Here is a 27,546-nt window from a genome sequence, read left to right on the forward strand (position 1 = left end):
GAGTAGTGCCCAGGATTACAGCTTAGTCAATTGGCACTGGGTGAAAAAAATGGGATACAAAAATCGTGGGATAAAAAGAGAAAAGAAAGTGTATTTGAAACAAAACATTAAACAGATCACTAATAGGCTTACACACCTAATTAACACTCAGTGATGTTTGTCATTTTTTTATAATACTTTTCAATCTGTATTTCATGAACCGATAACAAACCAAGCTAACCGTATAAACTCAACACAATATTAGTCCGGCCGTTTCGAGCAAAAATCGTACACTTTACGATAAAAGCATGACATTTGGCACACCGTTAGGGCATGCCATAAGGAACATTTTTGGCTATAGGGCCATCGCAGTTTTGTCCTGTGGTAACTATGGCAGCCATTTCCCAAAATGGCCGCCACCTGCTGTCATTTTACCAATAACTCAGGTGCTAGACCACCTAGGATCTTGATTCTGGTGACTAATCCTACATTTTCAAGGATGAGGAATACAGTGGTACTATTTACAACATGCTACTACCTAACTACATATATCTGGCATTCAGTTAATTAGATAATTGTAAACCCCTCAAAATATGTAATGATGTAGTACAGTAGCCTACATGTTTTCAAACTGACACGTGAGAGTCAAGAATGCAGTACTTCACTGTTTTCACTCTTTTATTAGTAGTAGTATTGCATAATTATTTTAAATGGACTGTAAGACACAACAAAGACAGAGTACTCATGAGTCATAGCCTAATGGCATATAGACCAATTATTTGTTTACCAACATTGAGACTGGACGCACAGGTGAATGTTTCACGCAATCAATTCTCAACCTGTTGTTTTGGGGTGCGCTGGTTTCAGCACACCCCAACCCCCTCTTGTGTGTTGGCTAGTGAGGTGCGTCCTAGCGAGACCTGATAGAATGGGTTTCATTGCGCACATACTGGTTCCGCACATAATGGTTCTTAGCAGTGTGACGTCGTCTGTTAAGGGGTCTATTCAATAAAGCCAGATAATCTACACAATGTTAGTTGCACAGTCCACCACAGTAGCAAAGGGTAGTACACTGAAGTGCTGCCTTAACACATCTGCATTGTCCACTGCATCCCTTTTTGCAACCACAGCGGAAGAGTTCCCGACAGGCCAGGCTCGCTTCTGTGTGGTCCAGTGCACTTCCCATCCTCCTGTCAAAATTAGAATCAGATTTATTGTCAGATCACAGGTTTACAAGTGTAAAGAAGTGGATTAAATTATTTGCATTCACCTGTCTCCTTCCTCTTCCACCCCCATTCACCTGGGGATGGGAGTTCAGGGGCTGCAACCATCGCCTGTCCCCAGCAGTGGCCAGCTTGGTAGGCTGCCCTCTTAGTATGTTGAATCAGTGCAGCTCGTGTTGGGGGGAGTCCATCAATTGTTCTGCTCTTCTAGGTGAATAGCTGCTTCCGTGCCTGATTCACTGATGCCTGGCCGCTAGTATGGTCATAGAGCAATACCACAAATGGTCAGTATCATTATCATGGTCAGTATCATGGTCAGTATAATGGTCTCATGGTCAGTACCAAGGTCAGTACTGTGGTCAAATGCATTAATCTGTGGGGCTATTTGCCCTTGTTTAAGGAGAATTAAGGAGTCAAGGCATTTCTTCTCCTCAGTTGATTTTATTAAGGAGAGAAGATAATTACTTACATGGTTACACAGGACAGGTCATGGCAGCTTTCAGCAGGAAAAGAGAGAGAACTCAGCTCAGAGTGGATATTTATACCCAGTGTCTATGCACATGCATGCTGTTCCTATAGGTTTGTGCATGTGGTGTGTGTGCTCTGAACCAGATGTCTAAACAGTGTGTATCCTATGTGTGTGTGTGCATGTATGGATGTACTTCAGTGTGCACGTAGGTATGTGTGTTACATCCTCTTGTTTGTGTATGTGTGTGTGTGTGTGTGTGTGTGTGTGTGTGTGTGTCCATTGTGCAGAAGAGCAACACCCCAAGATCCTAGAGGTCAGCTAAGGTCAGATGCCCTCTGGGAAGCATCCTTTGAACTGGACATCTAGTGTTCTCTGGAATGTGCTGTAGACCACTCAATATCAGCCTCATGTCTCTGTGTGTGTGTGTTCAGATTGGCTCTATAAGCCATAAATGTGTATCAATATTTACCACATTCCCCCCTACGGAGGGCCCAAAAGGTCCTTCGTAAACAAGGGTACAATGAAGAAAATCAAACACAAGTAAGAAAACCATACTTCAAAAACATACTCCTCAAAAAGACAGAACTCATCACATCACAACATCTCATTGGCCCCCCTTGATAGACAAAGTACTGTGACACAATCAGACCAACATAAAACAGGCATTAAGATTACACAGTATTGTCATAAGGTGATTCACATTCAATTTCAAAATAAAACTAGACAAACTGTTTCACAAATCATGCAAGAATATCAGTATTTAGAAACGTGTCGGCTTACGATCACTGCGTAGCCATGGATCACATGACGCTCGTCTGACGATAACCAGCAACACTGGAACTTATTTCCCAATAAAACAAGCTTAAAAAGAAAACAACTCAGAAAATCTTATTCACAGAAAATACATAGGATGCTCACGTCGCATCGAAATGCATTCCCCTTCCAATCAGTGTGCAGGTCTCTCTGTTCCTTAAACTCTGGGAAAAAATGTTAAACATATTCACAACATCACAATGAACCATGTGCTCTCTAGGGACTTTCTACCCTTTCTAGTCACCATGTCCATATGTACTCAACAACAAAAATAAAAACTCCACATTTAATACAAGAGACCAGAGAGTGAAAAATAATCCTTCACAACACTGCAATAAAACGGCAGCCAAACACTCCGCAGTTTAAATCACCATTATCACAAACATATAACCAACATACATTCAACAAAACACTAGTTGATACAGCTTCGTCGTCACTCACTTACAGAACAATAGATCTGCTGGTTTGTGTGTAAAAACTCTCCCCAATCTTCAAATTTAGGACATGTAAGATAATACATCTGTTTGTACTTTAAATCTCTGTTTTCCAAGGCCAAGAGCTTCCGAACCTCTGTCGGACCCGCTCAATTGAAATGTTAAAATGCCAGAGGTTAGGCCATAAAAACAAATAATCTTCACATTCGTGGCAAATACCTCGTTGACTCTTTTTATTACACATGTCAACTTTCCTCTAATACTCCTCATGTCAATTTAGTCAACTAAATATCAACAAACATATAACATCAACAAACAACCTGTTGAAAAGACAGACAAACATTGAAACATGTTAAACCTTCCATCCAGTCCACAAACACAAAGTCCAGTCACACGGAGCAGAGATGGATCCTGTGGCATAGGCAAAGAATGGGTGGGGGCCATCTGTGCCCCTCAGTGCTGAGTGCTGTTCCCTGGTTGCATCCTTGCTGCAGCTGTCTGTGCAGCTAGCAAGCCAACATGCTGCTGTCCTCTGTCCATACTACTCTGAAGTTTTCCTGTAACCCTCTTTTTACTTCTTTTCTTCCATGTCGTCACAGGGGTTGATGCTGTGAGGTTCCATCGTAGATCTGTTGAAGATCAGGTCTTGTCAATTTTCCATAGCCTGCTCCTCTGGTGCATCTGTGTAGGAAGATGGTCTGCATCTGGTCCAGATGAGCTTTCAAAAAAATGTTCTTCCCAAAAGAAAATCACAGCTTGTACTCCTCTTCTCAAGTTCTTCTCGTGTGGAACGGTCACAGACACTCCAGTGTCCAGCACTGTAGTCTAAAAAAGACCAAACCATTTACACGTCCTGGCTGGTTCGCCAAATGTAGTAAAAGTTGCATAGAAGAAGTTGAAAGGTCCAGACCAGTAATGTTCCTCAAGTCGATTTATTGGACAAAACAGAGTACAGAGCACCAGAGCACATGTCAGCCTTGCTGCTACATGGTGTGGCCGGAACAGAACAGAGCAAGAAGAAGAAGGGCAAGGAGGGAAGGGACAAGAAGGGACGGTTTCTTTGTCCACACAGTATTTATAGGCAGACTTCACATGTGTGTGTATGTACTTGCATACATTGGATGTGCACGGAGCTAGGTGTGTGTGCTACATCTCCTCTGTGTGTGTGTGTGTGTGTGTGTGTGTGTGTGTGTGTGTGTGTGTCCATTGTGCAGAAGAGCAACACCCCAAGATCCTAGAGGTCAGCTAAGGTCAGATGCCCTCTGGGAAGCATCCTTTGAACTGGACATCTAGTGTTCTCTGGAATGTGCTGTAGACCACTCAATATCAGCCTCATGTCTCTGTGTGTGTGTGTTCAGATTGGCTCTATAAGTCCATAAATGTGTATCAATATTTACCACAGTACCATGATCAGTATCATGGTCAGTATCAAGGTCAGTATCATGGTCAGTACCATGGTCAGTATCATGGTCAGTATCATGGTCGGTATCATGACCAGTATCATGGCCAGTATCATGGTTAATTATGGTCAGTACCATGGTCAGTATCAGCACCATGGTCAGTATCAGTATCATGGTCCATACCATGGTCAGTATCATGGTCAGTACCATGGTCAGTATCATGGTCAGTTTCATGGTCACCATGATACTGACCATGATATTGATATGATACTGACCATAATTAACCATGATACTGGCCATGATACTGGCCATGATACCGACCATGATACTGACCATGATTCTGACATTAAACTGACCATGATACTGACCATGATACTGACCATGAAACTGACATTCTACAGACCATGATAAGTACATGATATTGACATTATACCGACCATGATACTGACCATCATACTTGCCAGGAAAAAACAATTTGAGCCGTTATTGTCTCCGCCAGGTTGAAAGGCATGGCGAGAGAGTATGTTTTACCCCTGTCCGTCCGTCCGTCCGTCCGTGTGTCTGTCTGTGAACAGCTAATCTCTGGCACCGTTAGCCCGGTTTATTACTGTAAATGGTCAGTATCAGTACCATGGTCAGTATCATGGTCGGTATCATGACCAGTATCATGGCCAGTATCATGGTTAATTATGGTCACACACCTGTGGATTATTATACCAGGAAAAATGACTTGGACTTATGAGGAATCATACCAGCGGAAAAAAAAAACCTTCAGGTGTACAGTTTGTGACAAAAGCTTTAGTCAAAATGCTAATCTTAAAAAACACATGTTGATACACACAGGAGAAAGGGTTTTAAATGTACTCTTTGTGGCAAAAGCTTTAGTCAAAATGCTAAAGATTACTTTTTGTTGCTCTCCTTCATGGAGCTACTTGCGGATTATACCAGGGTCAGTCCACCCTTAGGTGAACACGCACTGACCCTGCACCTTAATCCCCATGTATAATGCACAAACTTTTTTTGATTTTTCATTATTGCGCTCTTTTTCTCTCTAAGCACCTTAGCGTCTATAAGTATATCATGCACAGTATACATATATTGCTGCTATGCTCAGGCACCTTAGTTTGTCTCTTATCTCAGGTACTTTGTAAATATGTAGATAACTTGTTTTTGGCCTTCTATTGTTCTCTGTTGATCTCCTTCCCACTTAACCCCCTACCCCTCTTCTTTTTCTCTCTCCCCACTCTTCTTTCTACGGAATTTAACGTTGCGATGGGAGTGTTATACAAAAACGAATTTCACCCACTTGTTTACCTTCTGATTCTGTCAGTACCATGGTCAGTATCAGTACCATGGTCAGTATCAGTATCATGGTCCATACCATGGTCAGTATCATGGTCAGTATCAGTACCATGGTCAGTACCAGTATCATGGTCAGTACCATGGTCAGTATCATGGTCACCATGATACTGACCATGATATTGATATGATACTGACCATAATTAACCATGATACTGGCCATGATACCGGCCATGATACCGACCATGATACTGACATTAAACTGACCATGATACTGACCATGAAACTGACATTCTACAGACCATGATACGTACATGATATTGACATTATACCGACCATGATACTGACCATCATACTTGCCAGGAAACAACAATTTGAGCCGTTATTGTCTTCGCCAGGCCGAAAGGCATGGCGAGAGAGTATGTTTTACCCCTGTCCGTCCGTCCGTCTGTGTGTCTGTCTGTGAACAGCTAATCTCTGGCACCGTTAGCCCGGTTTATTACTGTAAATGTATTACATTATGAGCAGTTATTACATTATGAGTTGCTACAGCAACTCATAATGTAATAACGGCTCATAATGTAATAAACTAAATGTAATAAAAGCTCATAATGTAATAAACTAAATGTAATAAAAGCTCATAATGTAATAATGAGCTCATAATGTAATAAAATCGTGAGCCCATAATGTAATAATGTGTTACATTATGAATCTTGCGTAGCCACTCATAATGTAATAACACTGCATAATGTAACCAGAAAAAGTGCTCCTCGGGGCACAGGTCTCCGCCAGGTCAGGGAGGTTATTGTGGCCTCCTGGTGGCGCTATAATAGGCCAATGTGAAAAGGGTCTATTTCTTCTTAGGCCTTTCAATCGGACACTGTATTCATGATTTGAGGCATTTTGTTCAAAACGAACCAATCCTGCAAACTTTGGAAGCCAATCTTAGCCAATCAGGATAGAATATAAAAAATCGAGAGAGACCCGTGTTGATCACATGACTATATAGATACTGTGTACCGATTTGCATGAGGTTTGGACAAAATCTGTAGGAGTGATATCCAAAAATGTGTTTTGCACAAATCGGCCTCCTGGTGGCGCTATAACAGGACAATCTGAAAATTTTGGGGCAGATGTTCGGGTTTGGCATCCAGGGAGTGTGTTTGCACAGTTTTGCAGCGGCCGGGCTAACAGACACACGGACGGACGGACACACGGACGGACACACGGACGGACAGGGGTGACCATGATTAATATGATGTAACACTTCACTTTTCTCAACAATATGAGACATTACTACATTATGAACTTTTATTACATTATAAGCGGCCACGTGAGATTTATAATGTAACACATTATTACTGTAGTAACTGAGTAGTACCACTGTGATATGCCTGACTACGCCACCTCCTGCTTGTGGAGGAGGCAGGAGGAACCCCTAAACCTTATACTGTTCAACTTCCCTTAAACAGGAACAATTATTTTACTAGAGGCAGTTTGTGGAAAAATATAACAACTTTATTACCATAAAATTACAAAACACATCACTGTCTATTACAAACTAGGACAACAATTAAGGTATTTAAGGCAAGGTATTTAGTATTAAAATGGCAATCTAACAGTTACCTCTCACATTATAAGGAAGGGCGGGTGCACACAGTGAATACCAAAATAACTAGGGGAAAAGAAAAGGGGACAGGCCTCAAAGAAATTATGCAATATAAATACAAAACTCAAATACAAAACATGCAGTGCCAGGTTATATGAATACACACCAATAAAACCAAAGGGGTCCCCAGTGCAGTCCCAAGCTGAGAGGAGAGCCGTGTGCAGCAGGGCGGACCCGGCCTTGAACAGGGTTACATGAATTAAACTGTAACAGAGAAACAGTTAAAATATGCCAATATGGATAAATGTTAAAACCTATGCCTACAGTGTACCTTGGCTAGATGGCTCAAACAAACAAAACAAAAAGAGTAAATTAACAGTGGAAAACAGTGGCCGGTGTGGTCCCTTTAAGGAGACAAACAAAACGCATTAGTTGCCAGCCCTAGTATCACACTATAAAACATTATATTCAAATCATTAAAAGAACAAAACAGCTTAAAACCTACTTTGTGTTGCAGTAATGGTGCACACAATGCAAGGCCAAGGCGAGGGGGCAACCTCAACACCAGAGCTGCTGTATAAAAGACAGTGATGTTACAAACTAAAATACACTAAAATCCACAAAGAGGCAATGCATAAAATGTATACTGCTTTACCCGTGTCTCCAGGTAGGGCAGATAGAACAGACACCACCAGGAGGTCACTTCATTTGTAAAACTGAAATAATAAATAAATGCATTAAAATAAGATAATAAAACACAATGATGTTGGCTAAATTAAAGTGCTAAAGAGAATGGGAAGCCTCCATGTGCTCAACAGAAAATAGGCAACCAAACAAACAAAAGCCAGTAGTAACATGTGCTCAAACAATAAGCTAAACATTAGCATGAGCTACAACAAACAAAAGGGTCGCACAAAGTAGCAGATCTACAAGGTTCAGTTTTTGGCCTACCATGTGTTCTCCTTCTCCCTGCATGAACCATGCTGCCTACAGCAGAGACAAATGGCTCTCTACTGGGAGGAGCTGGCTTTTATACTTCCTGGTCATATGACCAGGTCAGGTGCAGTGGGTGCACCAGTCACCTAGATTCCCACATTACATTATAGAAAAATCTGTTATTACGTTATGCGCTAATTCTTTTATTACATTATGAGATGATTATTACATTATGAGTTTTTATTACATTTAAATTATTACATTATGAACCATTATTACATTATGAGCCGTTATTACATTATGAGTTGCTACAGACCTTCTAGTGACGGTCTAAAATAAATACAATGGCCTAAACTCAAAAAGTGCTAAAGCAAAGACAAGCAGTTTGCTACCTTGCCCAGACAAGCCAGTACCTACATAGAAAGGCCACAGTAGGAATGGAATGGGCACCAGGCTTTATAGGGGAGGGGCTAATCAGTGACTAATTACACCTGAGTAATTAGGGGCGTGGACACAGAACCCTGAATGGGGACAGAGGTCTACCTGTTACATATAGCTTTCTTTTCTCAAAAGTACTGCATGGCATTTTTAAACTAAAGTATTGAATGACTTATTTTTTTTTTCATAAACTATTGTGTCGGAATGTAGGAACTGAATTCATACCAACCAATACATATACAATATCAACCAACTACATGTGTTGTATTCATGTAGTTGGCAGGGCTTTATTGAAGAAAAGGTGAACTTGAAAACAAACAATTAGAGAAATAACCGCATTGATGATGATATTAATAATAAATCATCTTTAATGGAAACCAAGTTAAGTATGCGTAATTATTTTCTCTCATAATAGGTGGCTAATACTATATTTTAACATTTTCTCCAGCTTTTAAGAAGCAGTTACTAAATAGCCTCAACTACTGTAGGTCAGTGGCTTAGCACCAGGGGCGCACGCAGCTTCCACACTTAATGAATTGATATACAATCACTCAGAGTCTATTCAGCAGCAAGTTGTCACTGTTCAGACTATGATGCAGAAGCCATGAATCTGACATATACAGTATAACATACAAAAAAAGTATAAAGAAGTGTATGACATTTATTTTATCTGCTCACTCACCAATCAACCACATCAACTACAACTCTCCTCCTCCGTGAAGACCTACAGAAATACTGTATGTGCCTCAAGCAGTATTATCAACTCCTGAAGTCCCTTAAGAAGCATCATGTAATCCCCATAGGAGATGGGTCACAGCAGGAACAGCAGAAATAATACAAGACAGGAGGAGTTTGGCTACAGCTAAGAGCAAACGTCAAGTCAATTTAAGAGTTTTATCAGCTGCAGATTCATATACCTGAAACCATATACCACACAATACAAACACAACAGGTCTGACACCTGCATTACTGCACTACACTTAACATGGTTGTAACAAGTCCTATGCGGTACAGGGCTGATGTATCAAAACTGTCAAGTGTTTTCAACAAGTATAAAAAGGAAGTCAGGTTAAAATACAAAGGGAAAGGGGGTTAATATAACTGGGAAGTCAAGATCTTAAAATGGGACTAAGCCCAAGGCTTCAGGGCCTAATAAAGGGGCCTCTAACCTAATCACAGCAAATAAGAAAATCTAAATAATGTAATACGCAAAACCAAACGCAAATTAAGTAAATAAGTAAACACAACAAACAAAACTCAAACCATGCAATATTAATTAATGGCCCAGCATAGCTATTACCTCAGCCCTACTATTGCACATGATGACCCAACATACAATCTTTGACAAACCCCAGTCTCTAATATCAAATAGAAAATATGACACGGGTGCGAAAAACTGTGAAAGGTTAGTTGTCCTCCTTCGTACGATAAATCACACAACAGCAGGCCTAACATTGATATCAAAAACCCTCTTAAAACACTTTTACCGAATTCGGTAAAGGGAATATAAAATCATCTCATTAAGACATGTCACCATACTGCCAAAATGAATTATAAAAGCATTAACATTGGTTCACAGATGTCCTTACCCATGTATTAGGCTGTAAACCTCCAGCCTCCAAGTCTTTCACCAAACACCCAAATGCAGGCTTCTGGCCAAACATGAGGCCGCCAACCTGGCCACCCCTTTCATGGACTGCCCTTAAAGGGACAGTGCTACACAAGGAACTGTGTCAGTGCTCCCTTGCTTCTAAGTTCAAGTTTTTTGTGTCAAGGACCCCCAAATTGATATTTGGCCGCAGATCCCCGTCTCAAAAATATTTTGTGAAAGGGACCTCCAAAAGCAAAGATTTTAGTTAAAAGTGTTCACTTTAAAAATAGCCAAAGTACTGTATAAATGGTTAAAGTGGTTAAAATCGATGTGACTCTATATATTAACTAATTTTGCTGGGGACCCCATGGTACCCCCAGGATCCCTGGAATCCGTTTTGGCCCCTTTTCCACCGGGATTGAACCGGTGGGAAATCACGCATGATTTCTCATAATTGAATACGCAGATTGTTAGGATTGTCATAAATAATTGTAATTCAACTATTAATGTGGGGGATTAAAGACCCCCAACTCTGGTCACTATAAAACACACGCACGCACGCGCTGACACCAGTGGTTCTCAGAGTGGGGTCTAGGGACCCCCAGGGGTCCTCGAGGGGGTACCTGGGGGCCCCCAGATAAATTTGTTGATACAGCATCACAATTATTAAGGGATATTTCACTTTCAAACACATTAATATGACACCAAACATGTTTGAAAGTGAAATTTCCCTTTAACCTCTTTATCTATATTTTATACGTTGGCCACTCAAAAATATAGGATATACAAGCTCACAGCGCGTCACTTCGAGCTTGTACATCTGCTATTTTTTTAAAGATTTTGACATATCTTTTTTTTGTATCTTTTTTGTATCACTAGAGGTCCCTGGCACAAAACATTTTCAGATGGGGAGCTGCGGCCAAACAAATATCAATCTGGGGGTCCTTGACATGAAGAAGTTTGAGCACCACCGCCTTACACTATAAGCTTCTTATGAAAGTTGGCTGTCCCCAGTTGGTCTTCTTCCAGGCTCTGGGCCCCGCCAGCTTTGGGAATGTCGTGCAGTTGTGTACCCGGAAGTAGAGACGCACTGTGATTGGCCAGTAGTCACTTTGAGTGACAGTTGGGGCAAACGCAGTCAGTGGGGCAGACGCAGTCCTCACAAACGCAGTCAGTGGGGCAGACGCAGTCCTCACCAATAATATTTACTATTCTGTCCATATCGGTACATAACTCGGACGGCGCTGAGTCGACTAGCAGACCTTCGGCTGGTCGTTGCGGGCACTCGCGCCTGGAGGCGCTCGGGCGCAACTCCTCAGCCTCAAGGTCTGCTGAGTCGGCGCGCCTCCGTCATGGTCCAAAACTATACTTTATCGCGCGAAAAAAAGTAGTCCGCGGATGACAGAAAAAGTTTCTCCCCAAGCGGGAGTCATTTATAGCATATTGAATCATTTACAATTGTTCAATTTACATGAACATCACAATGTTTGTATAGAACAATTAAAAGAATTTAAGACTTGCATGTAATATCTGTAATGTCTTTATCTTATTTAGACAATAATTCAAATAGCTGCTATGAGTAGCCCATGACCTGACAGTGATTATCATTTTTATGTTGTTTCGTGAACGTTGACTGATTAAACAAATGTGAATTAAAGTTCTGTTTTATTGTGCCTGCAACTTGAAGAGCAAAAAAAGGGTCCCATACACTGTCTTCACTTACAAAAATGTATTTATCAGTGGTGGAAAGTAACTAATTACATTTACTCAAATACTGTACTGAAGTACCATTTTGTATTTCACAATTTTCAATACTTTTAGGCTATTTGTACCACTACATCTCAGAGGCAAATATTGTACTATGTAATATGATTGTACATGATACCTTGTGAAACAGGATATTCTGCATAATGAGTACTTTTACTTTTGGCACTTTAAGAATATTTTGATGTAGATGAGATTATTTTTACTATATTCTATAATGACATGCCCCAAATTGGGATGCCAGATATAAAGTGGTTACATGCATGTACACACAACCTGACAGACCACCTCTCTGTTGATGAAATGATCTCTTCATTGACTAGAGTTGCAGATCTTGCTAAAGAAGACACTCACATTAGTAACTCTACACAACTTTATGATGTATAAAACATGGTTCACTCCAGCTCTTGGTTGACATCTGCAGTAATGTAATGCAGTACAAAACAAAAAAAAAAAGCCTCAAAACAAACTAGATCTTCATCTTTAACAACTGAAATATCTCAAAACAATCAAAAATGAGAAACAGCAGGTTTGCTCAAAGTTTTTGTTTACATTCTACACTTAAAAGATGTGTGTATTTAGTATTTTTATTCAAAAAAGAAAATCAATGTGGCCGATACAGTCATCTTGTTGTCACCCAGGTGCATCGCTCAGTGTCTGCCAACACACTTTTGGGCAGATCCTCCTCTGCATCTATGACGTTGACGTGGTGGGAGCTGCTCTCTGGAACAGAGCACTCCATCACCGTGTCCACACAGGACTTCCTGTGAGACTTCACAGCGCGACCATAGTGACGACGCTTGTAAGGGAGGTCATTTGTGAGGTCACTGACCCCAATGACACTGCACAGCCCTGTGCTGAGGTCCCAGCTGACCTGCATGTTGCGCTCCTCACGTTTCCAAAACAGACCAATTCCGATCAAAACTTTGTCGGTCTCTGGACACATCTCCAGTATGACAAAGTCAAACTCAGAGGACCGACTCTGAGGGTCCCAGACGGCATCACCATGGAGCAACACTTTAAGAAGATGACAAATATCCAAAGCCATCTCCTCCACACACAAGCTCTGTCCATCATGCGGACCACCGGTGACCAACTTCTGGTCCCTGCCCTTCAGATCTGTAGCACGTAAAAAACAACGTCTAACATTCTCTCCCTCTGCCCCTGGCTGTGGGAGGTGGTAGGGGAGGCGTTTATAGCCGACGTAGATATTTGCCTCTTGAGATGAGGACGAGGGAAGGGTTGGTGAGGATGAGGGCAGGGTTGGTGAGGATGAGGGCCGGGTTGGTGAGGATGAGGAGGATGAGGGCCAGGTTGGTGAGGAGGAGGGCCGGGTTGGTGAGGATGAGGAGGATGAGGGCAGGGTTGGTGAGGATAAGGAGGATGAGGGCCAGGTTGGTGAGGAGGAGGACCGGGTTGGTGAGGATGAGGAGGATGAGGGCAGGGTTGGTGAGGATAAGGAGGATGAGGGCCAGGTTGGTGAGGAGGAGGACCGGGTTGGTGAGGATGAGGAGGATGAGGGCAGGGTTGGTGAGGATAAGGAGGATGAGGGCCAGGTTGGTGAGGAGGAGGGGGAGGAGGCAGTGGACCCTTTGGATGGATGTGTGCCTTCAGCAGATCCCTGAGGTAGCATGGAAGCAGAAGAAGAGGGTTGACCTGATGGAGGAGCTGCTCTCTTGGCGTAGAGCATCTGACATGACTGGCTCTGCTCACCTGCTGGACACAGGTAGATGGCACAGGCCACCAACATTCTGCTTTCTTTCAACAGGATGACCTTGTCCTTTTTCAGCTGTAAGGCTGGCTGGAAGGGGAAGGGACAGTCCGCAAAACACTCGCCGTGGAGCGCATAGCCGTGTTCCAGGCATTTACCACCACCACTACCTGTGGGTGTGGTCGCGGCTGAGCAGTGAGAGCAGGGTTTGGATGGAGGGTTGGGCGCAATGGTGAAGAAACAGTAGGGCCCGCTTAATTCATCAATATCCTCTAGGATAATCATGAGCTGATCTTTGCTGGTGCTCTGTGCATCGAAGCCAAAGATGGCAATGTTGGAGTCGTCGTTGGGCCACTCACACACATGGATACTCAGCAGGTCGTATGCTTCAGGATCCATATCTGCAAAGAGTTTCACCTGTTGGACCAGTTTGAGTTTACTGTGCAGGTTAAACTCCCACCAAAACAGAGTGTAGTTGCAGCCCGACAATGGATCTGATTCTGAATCTGACTCTGACTCTGATTCTTCCATCAGCTCATCAACTTTGGTGTAGGACAGGATGTATCGGCCACTTTTGATGAAGCCCAGAAAAATGTGGTCTTCTAGCTCTTCACTGATAATGTCTTTCAACGGGATGCGCACAAGAGGTGACAGTTTACTGAAACCGTGTTGATTAAACTGTCCTGAAACCTTCCCTTGTGTTACAAGTTTGATGACATTGTCTTCTTTATGCTGCTTCTCCATAGTTTTCGAACTGGGCGCCATGTTTGTTCTGTCACTCCTATGTCCAGTCGTCTTTACTTGTTTAAAGTGACATCCAAGGTAGTGTAAAACTGGAAAGAAAACAATATGCACATTTATGATACAATAAACATACTGTAAAGCTTGTACAAATCAAATAATACACTCATTTAGCTTGCATACAATAACACATTCAGGTAAATACATACTGTACGAAGGTACGATAGGTGCATTTTAGCAGGTTACAGGTAGGTATGGTTTCCTTTATTATACAATAGTTGCAAACGTAATGAAATCCAGAAAATGCTATATCCATTTGTGTCACACAAAATATCAGAAATAACATTGAACATAAACATATCATACCAACGATGCTTCCGTCAAGGCTGAACTGAAACAGGTAACCAAATTTTTACAGTGACAGTGTACTGTGTGTCTGCTGCTTCTAAGTGAGAACTGACCAACTGAACTGATTAACATCACCTGCCTACACCCTACTCACACACCTGTATTATAACAACCAAATTAGCTCAACTAGGCAGGCAGTGGTGGAAAAAGTACTCAAATGTTTATGGCCTGGGGTGCCCCCGGGGGGCTAAACGTGTCATCCAACATGGAGGTGCTGCCGTCAGGAGGAGGAGATGATGAGCAGTCTCCTTGGTAGGAGAAGAGAAAGTAGATCATCAATACACTGGTATGAAAAAACATGACAGAAGTGGGACACATGTCACAGGGAGGAAACACGCACACAAAGCATTGTTATATCACATTGGAGGGATTTCATAATCACAAAGGCAAGTTGAAAATAACTTACCGAGTGTAAATATGAGTATATATATTTTTTTCCCCACAGAATGAAGTCAGAGAATGATCTGAAGCCGGGGGGGGAGGAATCAAGTTTGGTATAAGTAAGCCTTGCTGTAGCCCTGGAATTCAGACTGATGCGCTCAGTTCTGCAGATTTCTGGATTCCAGGATAGCTTTGCAGAGCCATGTAGCCGCGCTGTAGCGTGAGACGGCTTGATGTACACCCTCTGGACATGACGCTGGTACTGTATGTCGCAGGGACCAATCCAACCCTTAATGTTGAGTGCCAAGCAAGGGAGGCGTTGTGTGACAGAGCAGCCTCTGACAGACTAATTGTCTAATGTTACAGCAGTACATATTCATCGTAATGTTATCACGCTGTATTGTATGCTTGTAACTAGATGTAGATTCTCAGTCCCACAGAAGGCGGTGCACATTCCGCTGTGACTGGAATCCTAATATGCTTTTGTTTATCTGTTGTTTTTCAGATGCTGTTATGGGGAAAGCTGCCTCGAAGCCTAACTGACTTTGTAGTGTGTGGGGTGTGGTGCCTTTGAAGAGCTGATTAATACATGGGAGCATCTTGGGTGGATTGCTACTGCACTGACTGGGGTTGGTTGATTCGATAGCCAGGGGGTGGAGTCTGTAGAGTAGACTATATAAAGGGAACAGCTCAGAAAAGTGTGGGCTGCCATGGTGAGAGGCCCACACCTTAGTTTCTATTAACCTATTTCGTTTGCGTTTTGAGTTGCTTTTGTCTTTACTTTACTTCGTTATCCAGGCCTGGATCAAAATAAACATTCGTATTTTACCTGCAAGCCTGCCTCCTGGTTCATTAATGACATTTTAAGGGTTTTTCACTGACTTTGAGCCAATCTACAATACTACTTGGTAATACAGTACATTGGGTAATTTGGGTACCGTTTTTAGAGTCTTTGGTGTGACTCAACCAGGGATCGAAGGCCGACCTCCCAATCTCAGGGCTACACTCTAACCACAAGGCCACTGACCGCTTAGTATTGACTACTTATAACACATGAACCCTAGTCAACAGAGTAAATATGTCTGATCTGACCAGCTGAACATCACTGTACATTTTGAGTAGTCATCTTAGTCAACATCTCTACCCAACATAGTGACGTAATACGAGTACTGATCAGCTTTTGATATTAATATCCACCCAGCACCCAAAGGTTGATATTAACATCAATCCAGCACCCAAAGGTTGATATTAATATCAACCCAGCACCCAAAGGGAAGTAATTATTGCTTTCCTGAGTAAATCTCAGTAAACCATCTGTTGTGCTGGCAGGAAACCGCTCTGGTCAGTATTGTGCACTCCGGGGAAAATGTGGAATAACAAAAACACATTTGAGCATTACAGGAAAAAGGACTTCCTATCTTTCTAATGACGCCTAATTTTGTGTTTCAAATGTTTTTGAGAAAATGGCCTCATGGTGGCATGAGAACATGAGGGGGATGAATCAGCTAGGACTGCTGCACACCCAAAGTAGATCATATTTTTTGTTATTTTTATTATTTGTCTGTATATTGTAATGTTTGAAAGATTATAAATCTGCCCACAAGTCCTTGTTGATAAATCCTTCAATAAGGAGACCAGAGTGAAAATAAAAAAATAAATAACTGAACAGTGCATTTGAACGCAGTCTCATTTCGTCTTGTCTTGCCTTTTTAGTTTTTCTTTTTGTATGTCCCCTTGTTTGTACTGTATGTTTGTTTTTTGAAATCATGTTTCAATAAAAAAAAAAGAAAAAAAAAAGAGTTGAATCTTACACTTCAAAAATACATGTTGAGTCCTAACTGTGCAACACTAACACAAAATGATGAAACCAAAGACTTTGCTTTATTAAAGTCAGAGACACCGCCAAACCAGAAAACAACAACAACAAAGATCTTCATGACTATAATAACTTAACCAGGAAATCTCTTTGATGTTATTGTTAAGTTAAATTGACATGTAGCTCACAACAATGACCGTTTAATATTTTGTCCAAAAAAAACCCTTCATCTTGGTGTTTAATAGAAGTTCTGGTTAAACTGCATGCAATGCCGCGCCGACGAAAATGGATCGCCGGCAATTCATTCACTGGACAAGAAAGAGTTTCTCTTTCATACCAGAGTCTTCTCTCAGCATGACAAATGTTTAGTACTTTTCATCATCATCACCTCCCCTGTGAATAAGCAGTTCATCCAGTGCAGAGAGGAGATGAGATGAAGAGATGAGGAGGAATAGCCTGGATATGGAGCTGCCATCTTGTTCTCGTTCCCTAAACCACGACATCTCCCACAGGACCAGGTGCTGCGAGAGATGGAAGTGTGTGCGTGTGCGTGTGTGTGTGTGTGTTTGTATTACTATACTTGCGAGGACCAAGTATAGTAGAATTTGAAGAACTATACAGTGTGAGGACCGTTTTCCTGGTCCTCACAAGACAAATGGTTGTTTTATAGTTAAAGAAACATTTTTAGAGATACGTTTACAATTAGAAAAACATTCAGGTCAGGATTAGACATTTAGAGGTTAGGTTTAGGGATTGGAATTAGAGTTAAACATGATTTATACTTAGTTGCGCGCCCGTGTCATGCACTGAAAAATAGTTGATCTATAAGCGCACAACGCGTCGCAGCGCAACGCGTTGTGAGCTTGTAGATCTGCTGTTTTTCGGCTTTAACCGTAAGCTTTGAGGCTTTTTTAAAATGGCATTCATAACATGGCTGTCCTAAAGTGTTGATGTCCTCACAAGTATAGTAATACAAACGTGTGTGTGTGTGTGTGTGTGTGTGTGTGTGTGTGTGCGTGCGCGCTAATGTGGGCGTATGTGTGTATGCATGCATGTGTAGCCAGCCATTACAGCACTCATCCTCACACTTCAGAGCCTCCACCTGCGTACCGGAAAACACGCTTTCTGCATTTCCTTCATTTTCTCTGTGTCCGCCAACTCCAAACGAAAAAAAAATAGCCGATCTACAAGCTCACAGCGCGTTGCAACGCGACGCGCTGTGAGCTTGCAGATCGGCTATCTCCGGTGCTCGACACTGGCACACAACTAAAGTATACATCCCAGGTTTTATGTCTTGGAGATGTTCCAAGCCTATTTTAGCCTACAGTACCATCACCTCACCCCCCCACCCCACAGCTCCCCCCACACTTCCATTATCTCCATCATGGTGCCTGTCTCCATTCCAGGACTGGCTGTATAAAACACAAAAGGTACCCGTTGCCTTGGGAGCAGAGAGAGAAGAAGAGGAGGACGGACGTTAAGCCATTCAAACCGGGAACGCATCTCTGTGTCACCACTTTATGCATATTTTATACTTTGGGCTATTAAAAAATAGCAGATATACAAGCTCATAGCACGGCACCGAGTGCTATGAGCTTGTATATCTGCTATCTTATGGAAAATCTTGACCATTAAGTGCAAATATTTGAATATATATATATACGTATATTTTTAAAGGGAACATTTGTAACTCAAATCTTTGCTTCTGGGGGGTCCCTGGAAAATATATATTTTGAGATGGGGTCGGCGGCCAAATACATATCATTTTGAGTGGTCCTTGACATGAAAAGGTTTGAGCACCACTGAAATAGCAACATAGGTTTTTCAGAAAACTGTTTTAAAACTGATTTAGAAGACATTTGTACAATCCCCCAGAAGCAAAGAGTTGAGTAAAAAAATGTAGCTTTAAAAAAAAAAAAGATTTGCACACATTTTCACGATTTTTCAAAAATAGCAGATCTACAGATTCTTTCCCGGTCTAAAGGGGTTAAAAATGCATGTTTATGCCAGGTGGAAATGTCAAAGCGCTAAGAGCGCTCCGTTGTCTGTCTGTCTCCGCACCGACAAGAGGAGGCCATTAGCCCCCCCCCCACCCCACCCCCCAACATTCTTTATGCTCTTTCTTTCAACAGGGTTGCTGGGAGCCGGGTGGTGTTCCCGTCGTCACCGCTACAGGCGGGGGGTGGGGGACGCTGGGATACGTCAGCCTACTACTACTGGCCGTTCGACCCTTGCCCCCTCCCCCTCCCTTGCCGGACAGACGCTTCAGCCTCAGCTCCTCCCTGAAGCAGTATTCCAGGAGGCCGGGGTGTTCCTCCTCCTCCTGGGCACAGAGGTGGGCGTAGGCGTCCGCCAGGGCCCGGAACTGAGGGATGGTGAGCTCCGTGGGGCGCAGGGTGGGGTCCACGTCCGCCTGGCGCATCATCGCCGCCGCCAGCTCCGGGCGCCGCGCCTCGGGGAACAGCATTCTGGGGGTTTGAGGTATTTGTACTTTACTTGAGTATTTCCAATTTCCAAAACTTTTACTTCTACTCCACTACATCCTCAGAGGCAGATATTGTACTTTTACTCCACTACATTTTACACACAATGAGATCTGCTATTTTCAAAAGATTTTTATATATTTGAAAACTTGAAATGGGACATTCTGCATAATGAGTCCTTTTATTTTTGGTACTTCAAGTACATTTTGATACCAATGCTGTTGTACTTTTACTCAAGAAAATTTTGAATTCCGGACTTTTACTTGTAACAGAGTATGTTTTACATTGCAGTATTGATACTTTTACTTAAGTAAGAGATGTGTGTACTTTTTCCACCACTGGGGGGGAGAGACAAGAAAGAAAGAAAAGAGACAAGTGTGACACTAAGCAGGGTCAGCGTTGACACTCGCTCTCTCAGGCTTTTGCTTTGATATCGCATCGATCATGCAAATTTAATAACGAGGAATTCAAACGCTTTGAGAAATGAACCCTCAGCGAAATGCTTCCAACGTCTCTGAAGTTAATTGAAATCAAACAAGGAGCCGGAATGACTCATGAATATTTAAACGCTTTAGTATAGCTGCTGCTGAGCTCTGCAGGCCGAGCACACAGATACTGATGGAAGGGAAAACTTTCACACGGAATGTCGACTTTCTGAAGTGTACAGTATAGCGGAACCATCAACGTTCACGGGAAGACCCCCCCCTGACGGCAGAGCTTTTAAACCACTTAAACCCTATCGCTGTTGTCGGGCAGAAACCTCTTATCTCCAAATTCTAACTTTTTGTGTTTTTTTTTTGTATATTCACGCTCTACTTGATCATACTACAGTGTCACACAAAAGCATCAAAAGTAGCAGATCCGCAAGTTTTGGGTAAATCTGCTACTTTTACCATTTGAATCCTGAAAAGTAACAGTTTTGGACATATGAGGTTTCCACCCGACAGAGACGATATACTTCATTGACTGGAGTCCCCCAGGGCTCTGTACTTGGCCCACTCATAATTTTTCCCTCTGCACACAATCTCCCGTTGTGAGCGGTTTATGTGATTAAAACTGCCTTTTTCACTTAATAAAACGGTACTTTCAACCAATCTGTATGTTAGAGTAGTGGATGTTAATACAATATAATTAACACAATTCTGCGGCGTCTCCCTGTCCTGTTGAATAGGACACCTAGCGGTTGACAAGAGGTACTGCATGAAGCTTAAAAAACGTAATATATGCTGTGACATAAAGGCCAGACTGAGGGGCAACGGTGGCCAATGGCCTTCATGGCCTCCGTGAAATGCCTGCCCTGCGTGCAACAGGTTCGCTTTTTGCGTCATGGTGGTGGCGCTTAGGATTCCAGGGCGCTCACTATAGGGTTGAGATCCAGAACCGGAGGAAACCGGATCCAACATTGACAAACCGGAATCTGTTTTTATTACATTTTGGAACCGTTTGCGGAAACTGGTTTTATCACATTGTCAGAGCTGGTAAGTGGACTTAATTCGCATCTGCTATACAATTACAATCAAACTTTTTTTAAATTTCAAGGACCCCCATAACTCTGAGAGTTACAGACCTGTAAGGGTCCATTTGGAACCCCCTATAGCAGTGGTTCTCAAACAGTGGTCCGGGGTCCACCAGTGGTCCTTGAGGGGGTTCCAGGGGGTCCCCAGCCAAATTAATAGTTAGGAACCAAATTGACCCTTACGTGTCTGTAACTCAGAGAGTGTACAAATGGGTCCGTTTGGCTCCATTTGTACACTCTCAGAGTTAAATGAACACTAATGATGATGATACAGTGTAGATTGGGACCCCCAAGAAATCAAAATGGTTGAGTCCCTGGCATATATTTTCAAATGGGGGTCTGTGGGCTAATATGTGTCAATTTGGGGGTCCTTGACGCGAAAAAGGTTGAAAACCATGGCCCTATAGGAACCGTTAAGGAATCGGAATCGTTAAAATCCATAAGGATCCCAAATCTAGCACTCACTCAGCCTTCTCCTCCACCCCTCCCTCCCTCCCTCCCTCCACAGTTACATAAGTTGTGAGCCTGCCTGGTCTTTTTCTATGACACTTCAATGACTCATAATTGCCGCTTTCGTTCGAGCAGCTAGCGCTGCCTTTGTTAGCCCGGCCCGCCCACACGTCTTAATGAGCACGGGGGCGTCGGGCTCTAACGTTTCGCTCACGTTGGCTGACGCTTTAACTGTCGGCAGCTTTCTGATGAAGAGCTGGCGACGTGCACAATGTTCACAGTGATGGATCATGCCTGATTTCGTTGCTGCCAGGCGTACACCTCCAAAAATGTCACTTTACAGAATTAAAATTAAAAAATAGCCGATCTACAAGCTCACAACGTGACGCATCGCGGCACGTTTGGAGCTTGTACATCGGCTACTTTTTTGCTACTTTTGTGTGACACTGTAACGATTTATACTTAGTTGCGTGCCGGTGTCTCGCTCTGATAAATAGCGTTTCGGACAAGCTCGTTGCATACTTGTAAAGCTCCTTACACACCGGGGGCGAATTTTTCATGCAAATAATACGTTTTTTTTTAAAAACATTATAAAGTCAATGCAAGCTTCCATGGAGCGAAAAAGCGAAAAAGCAAAGTGAAAAAGCGTCTTTTAATTATTCGGAACGAGTCCGAATTTTGCGTGTATTCGCATAATCGCCGGTGTGTAATGACCTTAAATCTGCCATTTTTCTGGTGCACAACAAGGCATGTCAACCATGTATAACTCGGGCATCACTGAAGCCTGGCTGGTTTCATAATATTTTGTTATGAACAAAGATAGATGGAAAAACTCCAGAACATTGGGCCTTATTAAAAAAAAAGAAAAGTTTCAAATTAACAGCAGGATGAAAGAATGAAAGATGAAGAGATAAAGGCAAAAAAACTAATGAGGCAAAACTAATCATGCATTTTAAAGAAGGGGTTTGCAGGGATGGATGGTGTTCTTACTCTATTCCCTTGTGGCAGTACTTCCTACGGAACTGGAAAACGTTCCGGACAACTTTCTCCACCAGCTTGAAGGGCTGTTCGATCTGCGGACGAGCCAGAGGAGTGAAATGAACCACTCCCACGTCCACCTGTACGCACACGCACACACACACACGCACACGCACACACACACACACACACACACACACACACACACACACACACACACACACACACAGGAAAAAATTGTCTCTGTCAGGTGGAAACCTCATACGTCCAAAACTGTTACTTCTCAGGATTCAAATTCACAAACGGCAAAAGTAGCAGATCTACAAGCTCTAAATGTGCTGCTTTTGTGTGACGCTGTCAGTATGATCAAGTAGGACATTCATTTACGAAAAAACACAAAAAAACGTTTGAATACTGGAGATAGGAGGTTTCTGCCCGACAACAGCGAAATGCAAACAGCAGGGGTTTTAGCAGAGTGCTGAGAACTGGATTGCTGAGGACGCAGCAATGGGAGAGAAAGAGAAAGGAGTAAAATCAGGAGGGACTGAGAGGGAGGATGGAGTGTGAGGAGAAAAGTAGAATATGAGATGGAGAGAGAGAGAGAGAGAGAGAGAGAGAGAGAGAGAGAGAGAGAGAGAGAGAGAGAGAGAGAGAGAGAGAGAGAGAGAGAGAGACAGACACACACAGACAGACAGACAGACAGACAGACAGACAGACAGACAGACAGACAGACAGTGACAGAGAGAGACAGAGACAGAGAGAGAGAGACAGAGACATACAGAGACAGAGAAAGAGAGAGAGAGACAGACAGACAGACAGACAGACAGACAGACAGACAGACAGACAGACAGACAGAGACAAAGATAGAGAGAGACAGAGAGACACAAACACAGAGAGGGAGAGAGAGACATAGACAGAGTAAAGAGGATAACTCGGTGGTACAGTATGAGCTAGTAGCTGGCTATTGGGTTTGTTCCGGTTGCCACAGTAACACCTTTGTGATGGACCATAGAAACCGAGCCGCTCTCTCTCTCTCTCTCTCTCTCTCTCTGCCAGTCATTGGTTTCAATGCCATGGTGTTTTATATGACTAACTGTGACTCACTGCTAGCTCCACTGCTGCCAGTGTAGGTGAGGGTCTGAGACAGAAAACATAGCAGCAGGTGTGTGCGTGTTTGCGTGTGCGTGTGTGACACAGGATTCAGTGGATTTTCTGTGGTCTGGGGTTTTCTGAATAATTAGGCTGAAAAGTAATCTGTGATTGGCCCCTGGACTTTGATGTCACAGTCCGCCTCTCCTCTCCTCTCCGCACCTCCCCTATCCATTCCTTTGTGGGGGGGGGGGGGGGGGGGGGGGGGGGGGGGGGGGGGGGGCGGAACAGAAGCGATGATTGACAGTCAAAATCCCTCAACAGCGACACCCGCAGGCAAAGATTTTTTTTTTCATTGCAGTTGAAAAGGCTTTAGAAATCAGAGAGAAAAATCCTGCCATGGATCACTGGAGTGGATTTTTCAGTTAAAACGTTTAATACACATTTGAAGGACCATGATAAATACTTTTAATGTGTTGTAAAACTGAATGTCATGAAACCTTTAAAGTGAATAGCAACAGGATAGTCACGGTCCTTGACTTGAACAAGTTTGAGAACCACTGCACTAAAACCATTGGTGAGAATTGTACATAAATGTTAAGCCCAGCCTTCCAGAGCGGATAAAGCCCAGCATGATGCTCTGTCCCTGGGGTTAAAGAGGAGGACTGGTAGCATGGTGCTCTCTCTCTCCCTGGGGTTAAGGAGGAGGGCTGGAGACATGGTGCTCTGTCCCTAGGGTTAAGGAGGAGGGCTGGAAGTGGGAGTCCTGGCTCCAGTTTGTTCTCCTCCGTCAGCCCTAAGCCGATATGACAAACTGTTGAAGTAATCATTCCAGACTCAGCAGAGCCTAGGCTCCTTCTCACTCAGATCTCTCTCTCTCTCTCTCTCTCCCCCTGCATTTCTCTGATCTCTCTCTCTCTTTTTCTGCCTCTCCAATCTTTTAAGCACACACACACACACACACACACACACACACACACACACACACACACACACACACACACACACATTCAAACACAGTCCATGTCTTTCGCTCACTCTCCCACGTCTGATTTGTACTTAGTGGCGTGCCGGGGGTTTGCACGATAAAAATAGCTGATCTACAAGCTCAACGTGTTTTCGGGCGCGCAACACGACGCGCGGACGAGTGTATCTTAGGCTTTTACTCTCCTACGCGGTATCGTATCGTCCAAAAACTGTTCGTTTTCCGGAGGAGGCCGGCCGCACGCAAGCACAAGGATCAAAAAACCCCATCATTCGCTCAGGAGATATACAGTAAACCTTCTCTCCCTCTTTCCCTGCTCGCTGTGTGAACGTGCTGCATGTCTGCTGGAAAGCAACAGCAGAGCATTAAAAAGAAGCATCGTTTGAAGGTTTTAGTCTCAGAATGAACTCTTTACAATCCCAGGCTTGCCCGCAGATAGACGAGAGCCTCTGATGTGTGGGGAGGGCTTATGGTTCACAAACATACTGGACAGCACGACAGAGTGGTCTGTCTGTCTGTCTGTCTGTCTGTCTGTCTGTTTGTTCTGTCTGCCTGTACAGCAGTGGTGTAAAGTAACTAAGTACATTTAGCCAAGTACTGTACTTAAGTACAATTTTGAGGTATTTTTACTTTACTGGAGTATTTCCAGTTTTCAGTACTTTTTCTTCTACTCCACTACATCTCAAGAGGCAAATATTGTACTTTTATTCCACTAGAATTATTTGAAAACTTTAGTTACTTGTTACTTTGTAGATTTTGTAGATATTATTACAAAACATATATTAAACAAATCAGCCCTATTTAAAATAGGGCTGATCGTCCATTTGAAAATAGCCGATCTACAAGCTCACAAGCTTGTAGATTTCAAATATGAGCTTGTAGATTTCAAAAGATTTTTAGACATTTTACACACTTTGAAAACTTGTGAAATGGGACATTCTGCATAATGAGTACTTTCTACTTTTGGTACTTTAAGTACATATTGATACCAACACTTTTATAGTTTTACTCAAGCGCATTTGAATTCCGGACTTTCACTTGTAACAGAGTATTTCTACATTGCAGTATTGATACTTTTACTTAAGTGAAAAATGTGAGTACCACTGCCTGTGTACAGTATAGCTGTAATAAGCTGGTTGTCCCCGGTGGGTGTGATGGGCCACTAGCTGACATGGTGGAGTGGATTGACAGTCTAGGAGGGCTGTGGGGACCACAGCGTCATACCGCTGTGAGGAGGAGGAGGAGGAGAGTGTGTGACTCAATGTCCATGGATAGACATGGATACAGAGGAACACAGTGGACCGTGGTCTAACATGAGGGGGTGGTGGATATACTGTTGTTTTGTCAGAGGACATACGCTTGTACGACCTGAAAAAGAACAACACACGTGTAATACACACGTGCATGTATATGATTGTGGATAGTGGATAGTTTTTTGTGTGTGCGATAATACAGTATGTGTTTATTATGTCATCGTCACTGGCAGGCAGAAACCTTGTATCTCAATATTTCACATATTTATGTATCTATTAACACCCTGTTTTATACTTTGTCGTATGACAGTGTCGCACAAAAGTGGTGACAATTAGTAGATTGGCTATTTTCGCTACTTTTGAAAATGTTTCTCTCTTCCTATAATGACCAATGCCCAAAAAAGGGAGGCCAGGTTGAAAGTGGTTAAATCTTTCTGTTAGTTTTATAAATATCTAACCAATAAAAATTAACATCAAGAGCTTGTGACCAAATTGGATCCATTGGAACACAGGTTCTTTTTCCCCATTTCCTGAAAATAAATGTTTGAACACCTGGGAGCAACAATATTGTCTCTTCACCATCAAAAGTAGCAGATCTACAAGCTCAAAACGTGTCGCTTCATGCCTCGTTTTAGAGCTTGTGGATCTGATAGTTGTGATGCTTTTGTGACGCTGTAGTATGATCAAGTAGGGCGTTAATTTACAAAAAAAACACAAAATTAGAATATGGAGATAAGACAACAACGGTATGATAAGTACATTCATGCACAGTCACACACACTGCTCAAACGCAGCGCACGCACACGCACACCCACACACGCGGGTACAGTAAAGGACATGAAAGGGCAATTCATTTAGCGGAACAGGCCCCCTGTGGGGTGTTGAGGAGCTCTACATTTTTCTGTATCCTTGAAGGCTGCACAACTGGTAGTGTTACTGCGTTTGTGTGTGTGTGTGTGTGTGTGTGTGTGTGTGTGTGTGTGTGTGTGTGTGTGTGTGTGTGTGTGTGACTCATCCTCCTTCTCAGCTGTCTTTTGTTTTCCTGGGCCAGGGTGGGAAGGGGGGGGGGGTTGATAATTGGGGGGAGGTAAACTAAAGTGGTCCACGGACGCGCAAAGGATCCCTAATGAGGTGTTTAGATCTGCTCCGCCGCATACGGCGATGGCGCCGTTTGGCAGACGCTTCCTTCCGAAACCGCCGCATGCACTCTCTCTTATCAGATCTAATAGCTTTGCTCTCTTCCCCTCTATGTCTCTCTCTCTCTCTCTCTCTCTCGCTCTCTCTGTCTGTGGTGCCCAGAGAGATGACGCCTGCCCTGCCTGGATGCTGGCTAGGCTTTATGTGCTGCAGTGGAGGTGTAGTGAGAGAGGACACTGGTGGTGGTATAGGGCTGGCTGGCTGGCTGCGCAATTAATCCAAAATTATCTCATCGACCTCACCCTCTCCTTCAGACCTCCCGAAACAAACTGATGACGACTTCTTATCGACCCACCGAATTCCAGACACACTCTGCTATAGTTTGGGATGGCTCAGGGTAGAACACAGGGTCAAAGAGATGGTTCACCCCCAAAATCACGTTTTTTCTATGGATTAGTCACCCCATGGAGACTTGAATTAATGGATATCTTTTTTGTCGCATTCCTAAAACAAAAAAATATCCATGAATTCTCCATGGGGTGACTATCCCTTTAAGCAAATAACAATGGGATTGGTATTTAAAATAGTTAAAGAGACAGGGCCCTCGATACCCTTATACCTGTCTAACTACTTCTCCAAAGTG

General features: G+C 43.0%; 2 protein-coding genes and 1 long non-coding RNA gene across 7 annotated transcripts in view; all 3 read right to left on the reverse strand.

Moving 5' to 3' along the window:
* Positions 1-1,063: 1,063 nt before the first annotated feature.
* LOC311036507 lies at positions 1,064-8,213 on the reverse strand. Of its 2 annotated transcripts, XR_014599853.1 has the most exons (5): positions 8,178-8,213; positions 7,732-7,942; positions 7,393-7,630; positions 1,250-1,455; positions 1,064-1,169 (listed from the first exon to the last, which is right to left on the reverse strand). It is a non-coding gene; the product is annotated as an uncharacterized lncRNA (long non-coding RNA). The 2 variants fall into 2 exon arrangements; XR_014599854.1 differs by having other exon boundaries at positions 7,393-7,942.
* Positions 8,214-12,577: 4,364 nt separating this feature from the next.
* Positions 12,578-14,431, reverse strand: LOC311036125 (DDB1- and CUL4-associated factor 15-like; the record flags this gene model as incomplete). Its single annotated transcript, XM_084044649.1, has 3 exons — positions 12,578-13,074; positions 13,172-13,545; positions 13,656-14,431. 3 exons carry the CDS (start codon positions 14,429-14,431, stop codon positions 12,578-12,580), a joined length of 1,647 nt encoding a protein of 548 aa, XP_083900775.1.
* Positions 14,432-18,535: 4,104 nt separating this feature from the next.
* The window catches only part of tfb1m (transcription factor B1, mitochondrial), a 65,481-nt gene continuing 56,470 nt past the window's right edge, over positions 18,536-27,546 (reverse strand). For all 4 annotated transcript variants that reach the window (XM_084045117.1, XM_084045118.1, XM_084045119.1 and 1 more), the window contains exons 7-8: positions 22,452-22,579; positions 18,536-19,480 (exon numbers count right to left, since the gene is read on the reverse strand). In XM_084045117.1, the coding sequence (XP_083901243.1) occupies positions 19,138-19,480; positions 22,452-22,579 (471 nt within the window). In that variant the 3' untranslated portion in view covers positions 18,536-19,137. The remainder of the gene's footprint in view (positions 19,481-22,451; positions 22,580-27,546) is intronic.

Source organism: Gymnoscopelus microlampas (assembly GCF_963454915.1).
Source record: "Gymnoscopelus microlampas genome assembly, chromosome: 20".
NCBI classification, from domain to species: domain Eukaryota; kingdom Metazoa; phylum Chordata; class Actinopteri; order Myctophiformes; family Myctophidae; genus Gymnoscopelus; species Gymnoscopelus microlampas.